The sequence below is a fragment of the Punica granatum genome, chromosome 7 (assembly GCF_007655135.1).
Source record: "Punica granatum isolate Tunisia-2019 chromosome 7, ASM765513v2, whole genome shotgun sequence".
In the NCBI taxonomy this organism is placed as follows: Eukaryota; Viridiplantae; Streptophyta; class Magnoliopsida; order Myrtales; family Lythraceae; genus Punica; species Punica granatum.
This window is the reverse complement of record NC_045133.1, coordinates 15745456-15756422: the sequence shown is the minus strand read 5'-3', so window position 1 is coordinate 15756422 and position 10967 is coordinate 15745456. Positions and strand designations below refer to the sequence as shown.

The 10967-nt window shown below is 39.2% G+C and overlaps 1 protein-coding gene across 2 annotated transcripts; it reads right to left on the bottom strand.

The window, feature by feature from the left end:
* Positions 1-1388: 1388 nt before the first annotated feature.
* Positions 1389-9881, bottom strand: LOC116213749. Of its 2 annotated transcripts, none has more exons than XM_031548797.1 (3): positions 9598-9881; positions 8012-8145; positions 1389-3551 (listed from the first exon to the last, which is right to left on the bottom strand). In XM_031548797.1, the coding sequence occupies exons 2-3, from the start codon at positions 8123-8125 to the stop codon at positions 1911-1913; spliced, it is 1755 nt and encodes a 584-aa protein (XP_031404657.1). In that variant the 5' UTR covers positions 8126-8145; positions 9598-9881; the 3' UTR covers positions 1389-1910. The 2 variants fall into 2 exon arrangements, with proteins under 2 accessions (XP_031404657.1, XP_031404658.1); XM_031548798.1 differs by lacking the exon at positions 9598-9881 and adding an exon at positions 9047-9245.
* Between the last annotated feature and the right edge of the window lie 1086 nt (positions 9882-10967).

The window sequence follows — 10967 nt, the reverse complement described above, 5'->3', positions numbered from 1 at the left end:
TAAAATGTACGGCTTGCAATCATCACAAATTTCTCCACATTTTATCCCTTGCTTTTCTCTATCTATTACTGCTTTGCAAATATAGACCTTTTCTCTATCAGGAAGTCCTCTTAAATGAATTATAGGCTTAAAGATCTCTTCTATCAATTCAAATTTCCTGCTTGCTGGTATATCATTGACTAAAAGGGAATAACTCTTCCATTGGCTGATTCCATCAATTCTGAATTCATTTTCATCCCTTGCTCTCTTCCTATTACTACTTGAACCTGCAGAATCCATTGAACCTTAGTCTTAGATTCTTCTAGATAAATCCTTAGTGAGAATGCTTAATTCTTTGACCTGCTCTTTGATTTCATTCAATTCTTCTTTATGGGGCAGAATAATGACACTAGGTGCTTTAGCTGGTTCTTCTGAAGAACTCGCTCTATTCTCAATGATTCTATCGACTGTAACAGGAGGTGTAATCCTCTCAATTCTTTCTGCTGCTTTAATCAATCTATGACTAGATGACTCTTCTAGGCATGGTAAGGGCATCCTGTTTATTGGCTCCATTCTAGTGCTTGTTCTAGCAAACAGATCTTCTATCATGATCTTATCCTGATTTATAAACTCTATGCTATGATGACTATTACTAAGGCCATACGAGGTTGCATATGTAATACTAAAAGGGATGTCTGCATCTTCCATTATGTCCTTTCTTTCTAACTCGAATAATAAGCCAAGTGAATTATCAAATTTGCTGGATGCTAATGGGATTGCAAAATTACAGGTTACATTGAATTTGACTACAGAGTAACCTAGATCTCCAGTTATGACTCCAATAACTTTCTCTGAATTCTTGGTCATTCTATTATCAATTACTACAATTTGAATTGGGCAATGGATACCTCTTCTAAAGGTAGACTTAATCAAAATCTGGATAGTGCTAATGTGAATCCATCCTATCTTAGATCTATCAGACTCCTTCATTTTCTTGATTCTTTCATTGACTTGTTCTGAGTTTACAAGAGTAAGGCATCTATCACCTTTCGCTTCTCTTAGCTTAATAGGGAATTCTTCTATGGTTTTTCCAACATACAAGATGTTCTTTCTATCTCTATTAATCAATCTCATCAAACCTCCCCCCCCCTCGGTTTTTCTGCTTGATTCCATAACCATCTTTTAAAGTAATGACTCCATTTCTTTCGACTTCAGAAATCTTAGCATCTTCAATCAAAATATCAGTACTATATTCGCCTCTATCATCACGCAAAGACACAACAGAATATAGATCTTCCATGAGGACTAACCTTGATTTTTACTTGAAGGATGAACGAACTGGGTCTTCAGACTTAAAGCTTGCAAGCTTGAATCAGATCATACACAAGAATAATAATGAGATCAAGAGATTACTGAATAATTCCTCAAACTTTTATTGAATATATGAATAAAAGGATAGAAGGGATTAACGACGCCTAGTCGGGAACATAGACATAGACAACATACTCTCGCCTCCAAGAGCTACCGACAAGGAAAACTCCTTACCTATGCCTTGCCTGTGCCCTCCTCGGCTGCGGCGGTGGCGGTACTAAGGTCGAGCGTCCAAGCTTAAGCTATGTGTTTCTGTACTAAGTCCCTTATGACCGACGGGGACGAGCTCCTTATATAGGAGTAGAGGACGCATCTCAACCATTGTTAGGCAACGGTCGAGATTCAGATCTACAAAAAGAAAAGCAAGTGGCCGACAAAAGGCGCACTAGCAAAAAGTAATGGATGACAGCTAACAGAGTGTCAGAGCCATAAAGAAAAAGGACAGACGCGTCAGGCCAAGTGGCCGACACATTACAGCTGTGGAGAGCTGTAAGATTCCTTTGTAGGCGTCATGGCTGACGCCTTCTTGCTTGTCTTCACATGTGACGTCAGGAAGGACGTCACTCTTCAATAAGTTCCAAAGATGCTTCAGAGCCCGTTTCATGTGGGCTGGACTCCTTAGCTTCTTCTAATTCGGCGGGCTTTGGGCTGCAAAGATTACATTTGTGATTGCCGACCCAGTCGCCGTTGCTTCCATTGATCATGCTACAAACCTCTTGTTGAACTCTAGGCTTGCATGCATCGAGGTCTATGATGGGCCTCTCGAACTCTATAATCGCCTTTTCATGTTGGGGCGACATCTTGTAGTTTGGCTTCGAAGGACTGGACACGATGAGAGTCGTGGCCGACTTGTAGTTGACCTTAGTCTGAAGCTTCAAATTCTGGAGACGCCTGCAAAGTCCTACATAATTAGTAACATAGAACGAGTGGCGCTGCTCCTCATCTAAAGCCTCCAAAGGTACTTGATCAATTGGTGGGAAGTTCATGTTGCTCCTCCCAATGCTTGCTAAGCAGTGTGAATGCTTCAAAATTGACTCATCCTCCCCCTCCAAAAGAAAGGCAGGATAAGTGCTGTAACACTTGACGAACATAGGATTGTCTTTGACGACTCTAACTGAGAAAGTCTTGAAAGTCTGTAAAACCCTGCTTGGAAACAGCCTGAATTGACTGTTGACTGAGCTGGATTGACAGTAAATGGTGTCAACCAACCCGCTTGCAAAGAACTCAAAGGTGGTTTCTGCTGATGCTTCTGGAAGAATGATGACCTTGGGGCCATAGGCATTTCTCCAGACCGGATAGAAACCCAATTGCTTGTAAGACTCCTTGTACTCCACAAGAGATGTGAATCTCTCACGGAACTTGTCGATGGTGATCTTTTGTGCAACTTCGAAAGCTGCTCTTGTTGGAATGCTTGCAATAGTGGGGATGGCAGAGCTAGTGCTGGGAGCACCAGGGAATCTGCCAAGACTTCTTAGGCGGTTAATGCTTTGTGCTGGCGGGGGCGCCAATAGCTTAGCGGTGAAAGACTCATCGCTCTTTTTCAAAGCATCCTTCGCTTCATCCAGAGTTTTGAAGCTCTGGTGTGTGATTCCACTGACTCCATTTACATGAATAGACACCTTGTGCCATTCATCGTAGATTCCAGGCATAGGTCCATTGAAGATGACATAGTACTTCTTGGACTGACTGCTTGATCGAACAATCTCCTGGACGATTGGAGGAATTATCTCCTGATTGACCGGAGATTCTTGCTTGGTGGATGACTGTCTTGCTTCTTCTTCTTCAACCTCCTTAGCCCAATTGAGTTTAGGCCTTGGAGCTGCTTCAAAATATTTCTCGACTTCTGCTTGCTTCTTTTCGACCTCTGCTTGCTTCTTTTCCTCCGCAAGCTGGCGAAGGGTTGCTTTGTCCTTCTCCTTGTCGAGAACATCTTCTATCTTGCATAAACCAAGAGTCTTCAAAAGAGTCTCCTTAGCTTCCTTGAGACCTTCTACCTTCTTCATCAAGGCCTCAGTCTCCTTGAGAGTAGCTTCTATTATGCTGTCGATCTGCTTGATGGCTTCCATTCTCGCGTCAAGGTGTCTGGCAGAAAGTTGTCGCTTCCTTTTATGTGCTCCTCTTTGAAATCGTAGGGCTCGAGCTCTAATTGCCAACGCACAAGCCTTCCTTGACTGTAACCCTGCTTGAAGTTCTTGAGATGCCTAAAACGAGTAACATAGCTGCTGTCAGTTCTTAAAACAAATCTTCTAGGAAGTAACTCTACACGCCATTTCTTCAAGGTTTTGATGACTGCAAGTAATTCGCGTTCATGAGTAGTATAATTCTGTTCAGCTTTAGTGAACGACCCACAAACATACTTGCATAGTTTTTCCAGTAAAATAGAAACTGCTGTAAAAGAATAATCAGGGGCCGAAGCCACATGCTTGCTTAGATCGTTTATCCCGAAGGAAAGGCTTCTTTTGGGGCCCTCAGCCGAAGCTGGAATGGGAAGTGTACGAGTAGACCGGGTCTCTATCCCACGACCGCTAGACTGCTTATACGGAATGCTATCTTCGCGTTGTACACGCGGACCTTTGTCTAACCAAAGGAATTTCTCTTCCGAAGAAGGGTGACCCGAAGGTCGAATATATAGTTCTTCCTCCGAAGAGGGACCTTGTCTCATGAGAGATAGGAATTCTTTTCCGTCAATTTTGCTTGCTTTGCCAATGACCGCAGTCATTGTTCCAGACCAAGTGTCTCCACTTGCATCTGTAGAAATGATAATCAAATCTTCTTCAGATGGATTATAAAGAGATGGGAGATTTTCACAAATCCTTTTCAAATATCTAATATTGTTTGAATCTTCTTTAGTCCAAATCCAGGGCTTCTTTTCAGAATGCTTTTCTTGTAAACTCTTTCTTGCTTTTGAAAGATCTTTCAACCATCCTTGATCAGAAATATAATTTAAGCTTCCAAGAAAACGCTGTAACTGCTTTCTATCCTCCATTTTATCAGGGAATAAATTCAATTTTTCTAAAATGTGAGGCTGGAGACAGAAATCTCCATTTTGCTTAATCGTAAGACTAAGAAAATCTATTTCTTTCTTACAAAGGATTGCTTTCTTTTTTGAAATGATGATTCCTTTTTCAAAACATCGTTTCAAGACTGCTTTCAAATGCTTCTTATGATTTTCTAAAGTTCCTTTAGAAAATATGATAATATCATCAATATAGGCTAAACAGAAAGAATCCAAACCTGAAAGATTTTCATCCATAAACCTTTGATAAATCGAAGGTGCTTGCTTTAGGCCAAAAGGCAAAACGTTGAATTCATACTGCTTCTGAGGTGGACAAGTAAAAGCTGTTAGCTCCTTTGTCGATTCTTCTAATCTAATTTGCCAGTATCCTGACTTAGCATCTAGAGTACTAAACCAATGGCATCCTTTGAGCTTAGCTAGGATATAATCCTTTCTAGGCAGATTATAAGCATCACCGAAGGTGGCTTCATTCATCTTCTTATAATTTATGACCATTCTACGTTTTCCTCTTTTCAACTCGTTATGGTTTTCTACATAGAATGCTGGAGCAGAATGCCTACTCTTGCTGGCTCTAATGACTCCTAATTCTAAGAGAGTTTTGCATTCTTCCTTGAACTCTTCTACGTCTTTGATGGTATAAGGAATATTGTTAGGAACCTTGACTTCCTTAAGGGGATCCTTAAGCTTGATTTCTACGAGCATTTTATTTCTATTTTTGGCTTGATCTAAAGGATTATCACTAGTGATGAGATCTAAGTATTTCTCTATTTCGGCTGAATCTAAATCCTCTTCTAATTCCTGCATAGTTTTGGATATATATGCTAAGAGCCTAAGCTGCTTAACCTTGCTGCTATGTTCTATTGGAATCTGGACAACCTGCTTCTTCTGACTTTCTAGTTCTGGACAGGTTAGTTCTACGCAGCGCTTTCGCTGAACAAAGGGTTCATAGAATCTAAGAAAGTTGTTTCCTATGATGAGATCCATTCCTGAATCATGCTTATAAATGCTTGGTATAGGGAACCTGATTCCTTGTATGACTAAAGTCATGAATTCTGCTCTATGATGGATTCTAAGAACTGATTTATCAACAATTGCTATTTCTAAAGGTTTCTCCATTTGCTTCCAAAACTTGCTTGGTAGAATACTAGGTTTGCCGAAACACACACTAGCTCCTGTATCAATATATGCCATGATCTCTTTATCAAAGATGGTGACTCTAATGAAAGTGGCGTTAGGGTTTTCCCTAGGCATCACTAGAATATTCTGAATCTTCTGAAACTAGCTCATAGTAAGACTCGTCACTAGAATAATCAGAATCCTCTATAGGTTCATATTGCTTAGACATTAATCCTAAGAACATCTGAGCTCTATTATTGCTTCTATCTTTTCTCTGACTACATTCATTAGCATAGTGACCTTCTTCCTGACAGATCCAACATCTACAAGTCTTTTTCCCTTCAGGGCAATACTTCTTTTTGTCTCTATTCCATTTTGACTGCTTATTATCTCTAAACCTTCCCCCCCTGCGAAAAAATTTTCGCCGACTCCATGGTTTGAATTTAGACTTACTCTTCCAAGGTGGTCGTTTTCCTTCATATCGCTTAAGGCGATATTTCTTCTTGCTATAGGGCTTGCTATAAGACTTTCTTCTAGACACAGGCTTACTACAGCCATATTGGCGAGGTACGTCTAGAGCTGTCTCAGGACCACAACAAATTCTAGACTTCTTCAAAAGTTTTTCTTGTTGTTTTCTCATGCAAACTTCTTCCATATGCTTCTTTACTACCGAGGCAATTCCTCCAATAGTATTAAAAACGACTCCATCATTGACTGCTTTATCAAAAAGCTCTCTAACCACAGTAGACACAGGGTAAGGCAATTTGTCAATAAACAGATTCTTATAAGCGACTAAATCATTTTCTTCAATCAGTTGATAATAATACTCCTTATAATTGCAATAAAATGCTGAAAAATAGCTTATATCACAGATCTCTAATTTAGCTAATTTATGCTTCAATTCCTGCTGTTTTTCTAATGCACCAACACCGGTTGGTACTCTTCCAACAAATTCTCTTTCTATATTACTAGTAAAATGACTCCACAATTCCTCTCTAGTGAAAGTATTAAAAGGTGCTGCATCATATTTGATTCTAGTAGACAACAGACTCATATACTTATGGACTTGACCACGGGTCTTATGTAACATAAGATACCATAATTCCTTATTGCTTAATCTACTATATTCATCTCCAATTTGGATTTCTAATTTTGTTCTCATAATCCATTCACTCAAAGTTTTCTCTTCATTAGAAGTAGAAAGTCTACCCCTAAGGTATCCCCAAAGCATTCGGTTTCACCAAAGCATTCAGACAGCTTTAGAAAAAGGGAAGAATGCCTTAACAATAGTTGAGTCTAGTGACGAAGAGAAATTTAGAAAAATCATTCAAGAAGAATTAGAAAAATTTCATAGACCACCTAGACGTCATCCCTTTGAAGGACCCAATACTCATCCCTTGTATAAACCTAGACCAGAACAAATCTGGAACCCTATGGATCAGCCTAGAGCCCCTAAAGGATATAGACTAATCAAGGAAGATCAGTAAGCATGAATTTTGACCAAATTAGAGCCAAGTTAGCAGATCTTAGAAGCCAAGTTTCCCAGCTTAAAGTCTTAGAAGAAGAAACCGAAAGGTTAGAAGGTCATAAGAAAACTGTAGAAGAAATGTCTAGGCATACAGAAGAAGTTCTAGATAGAGACGAAGAAAAGGAAGCTTTCACTACTGCAGAAAAAGCAAGAAGAAGAAAGGAAGAAATGGCTAGAAAGATCTTAGAAAGGCCTATCCCTGGAGGATTAAGTAGAGAAGAGGCTAGAAATGTTTATAGTGGCAAGAAGCCTATTAGAACACCTAGTCCACCTAAGACTAGTCTTAGATCCGACTTTGAACATACCTATAACATAGAAGCTCAGGATTCAGCTCTTAGATCCTTCGAGAAAAGAAGATTTCAAGAATATAGAGACAGAGAAGAGTCGAGTTCTGATGATGAAGTAGTCTTTGAAGAACCTCAAGATTTTGAAAAAGATCTTTAGACAGTTATAAGGATTTTGATGATTTTGAATTAGAATCAGTCACCAGTAGGAAATCATCCGATATATCCGTTAGAAGTAGAAAGTCTACCCCTAAGGTATCCCCAAAGCATTCGGTTTCACCAAAGCATTCTAGGAGATCTACCCCAGTAAAGTCTCCTGAACCCTTAGAAGATAAGGATAAAGCATTCCCTATGATAGAAGAACAGCATGATGTCATGTTCGCTTTCTCTGATGATGATGAATTAGAGGAAGACAATAGATTTGAAATGGCTGAAGAGTCTAGGCCTGATAGAGGAAAGAAACCTGAATCTAGCAAACGTAGAGAAAGACCCACAAAGAAAGAGGAAGACTTTTATGAAGACTTCTGGCAAAGGCAAACTGCCTTTGCCAGAAGCTTGGATGTTCACCGACTTGTTTCTAACATAACATTCAACAAAGCAGCAGGGAAAGTATATATACATACATCCTAGATTCACAGCAGCTATTTTCCAACAATTTTGAAGGATGCTAGAATATCCAATGTTCGCTTAATACATCAATTATGTTAAGAAAAAAACCTGATCAGCCTGAGGTTTGGTTGGTGCTATTGTAACCCCAGCAGAGTCCAGTATAGCGGCAACCTTCTCAACCGCAGCCTTGTCCGACGACTTTTTCTTCCAAGGCCAACTCATCTTCGCTAATTGTCCACACTCTGAAGTAGAAAAACATATTAGTTTAGAATATGAAAAGATAAAAGTATTTATACTGCCATCTCTTCCAGTGAGCATTTACACGGAAAATACAATCTTCAAAGGATTTAAGATGCTGTTAACAGCTCAATATGAACGGAGCATGGTTTCAGAAAATATGGAAAGAAAGAAAACATTTCAGGACTATGTTAACCTATTGCATCAGCCTACTTATATCTTCTTAACGCGAACAACAATCTGCTTATACTGATAGATGCACCAATCACAGAATTTCATTGGATGATCTGAAACACTAAGATAAAATAAAATGAATTACTGGACAACAAGGAAAAAAAAATGAAATCTTCGACTTGACACCACCATGAGAAGCAAATAAAAAGACTATAGCTCTTTCAGAAAATTAATTATGAGCTAGGTTGTTTAATTACAAATTTCTCTTCATTTTTTTTACTCGATTAATTATAAAAATTGATCAGTGAGCAATTCTCTCCTTTTATCATGCAGTTCAGAAAATGGGAAGAGTGCAAATCAGGAGATCAAATTAAGAACCAGAAAATCATTCACAGAAAAATTGAACAAGCCTTCGAATGTCGAAAGTGAAACAGCCTTTCCGGGACAAATTTTTGACCAGACAAGCATATATGAAAATAAAACCCGTAATTTGGTAACCAAAAATAAAAGGAAAAAAAAACAAAAATCGATCATTCCACAGATGATTCAACAGATAGAGCTTACGATAAGATTTTCTAAACAGTTGAATATCAGAAAAATCAATTTTAAAAAAAAAAAAGAAAAAAACATAAGAATTTATGACAGAGTAAAGGACAGTAGAAAAGATAATACCACTCACCAACCAAAAAAAAAATAAAGAAAGAAAGAAAGAAAGGTCAGAATCCAACATACGACTCGACCGAGCAGTGATTCCAGCGAGGTTGTTCCAAGGCGTGTTTCGTCATACACTCAAATCAACAAGCAGCTCTATGGTTTAGAACCCAAAGCAGAGCAGTTAACTTGGTAATCAAAATCTAGAGCTGAAACCAATCAAATCACTAGCATGTATAGCGTCCATGAAGAATCACAGCAGAAACTGATCTTCAATGGAAAGACATTACTTATTATTAAAAAAAAACACACACACACACACACGCACGCACGCACAAAACAACAAAAAAGAAGAAAGAGTGTAAACTCCGACCGACACATACGGAACAAACAAACAGTATCGACTCCACCCTTCCTTCCGATCAATCAAAGACCTCCTCCAGATAAGAACAACCAGACAACATTTCACCAAAGAAAAAAAAAATTTAATGCAGAAGCAGTAATCAGCTCCTGTTTCCGGTCCCTAACCCGTGTTTCGATGTATCGTCCCGAGTGACCAGATGATCAATCGAGAGCTCAAGAACCGAGGAAATGTTAAGGAAAGCGAGGCTCTATAGAGGAATCCAGCTCACCGGTGCAAAATGTAGCTGCGGATAAGTAGAGCACTGGACTTGGGGGAACAGAGGTACGGAGAAGAAGGAGACCGGAGATCTAATCACTCGGCATTGATCGGCGCCGTGCTTTCTCAGCTCGATCAGTAGCTGAGATTGGAAGCAGAGGCGCTGGCGGCTCGGTGGCGGCGGCGGAGGCGGAGTGGTGGCGGAGAGCAGGAGGAAGGAGGTGGTGGGTGAATGAAATGAGAGAGAGATATTCGGACTCCACTGTCACTTAAAAAAGCAAGACGTCCCCCCCCCAAAAAAAAAAATTGTGCCGTCGAAAAATTCCAAACATTTATTAATTAATTACAAATATTTATTATTATTGATATTCAGTGTTACGTATTTAATGCGTTTTCTCTCTCTCTCTCTTTTTTTACCGAGAGGGAAGGGACGTGGGATGATAAGCGGTCAAAGCTCGGGCGAAATGACGGGAATGCCCTCGGAAATCCGGGGGAATCCCGCACGCTCGTGGCAGAAGCAAAAGTCAGGCTGTGAGCTGGACCGGATCTTTCGTTGAAAAGGTTTTCCTCTGCCGTTAGCTTCGCGCCGTTACCGTCAGGGAGATGGACCAGGCCAGACCAGCTCGTCAAGTCGCTCTCTTTCTTCTGGGACTGAGTCGATTGCAGGCATCGATGATACGATTTGATGATGTTATGTTTGGGGCAATGAAATGGAAATGGAGTAGAATCGTGCGATTCATCCTCGATTGATGAATAAGGTCTTGCTAGTAAATTTGCATCGGCGGACTCGTTTGGATGCCTCTGGTATACTCGACCGCATCGCTTGCTTGTATCAACGCCTAATGCCAATAGGAAGGGTTGGATGTGTACTGATCGAGTACAATCTAGTACCGAAGTTCACATGTTCAACCTAGAATTAAAGTTCCTTTATCTTTCTTATTTCTCGCTTCGTTTGTTTTTACAATTGCGTTTTTAAAATATTAACTCTAACTTTAATTCTACTCATTACACAATAAAAATTAACGATGCAATTATTACTTTTTCCTTTTTCTTTAATTTTTTAATCATTCAATTCAATTTTTAATATTAAATTATCTCAACTATCCATTACTTTTTCCACAATTTAACAATACAATCGTTACTTTTTCTCAACTATTCATTATTTTTTCATATTTTTTTTCATAATTCAATAACACAATAATTATAACCAAATTAAAATCAAAACTCAACTCTACTTAACTCTAAAACCAAACGCACCATTAAATTTCAAGAGACGTATACCAATAAAGAATTGGTTAAATGGTAAACGGCTTTAATTCCTGTAAAAAGGAAAATACAAATTCGACTTTCAACAAACGCACTTGTTAAGAGAAAAAATCACCT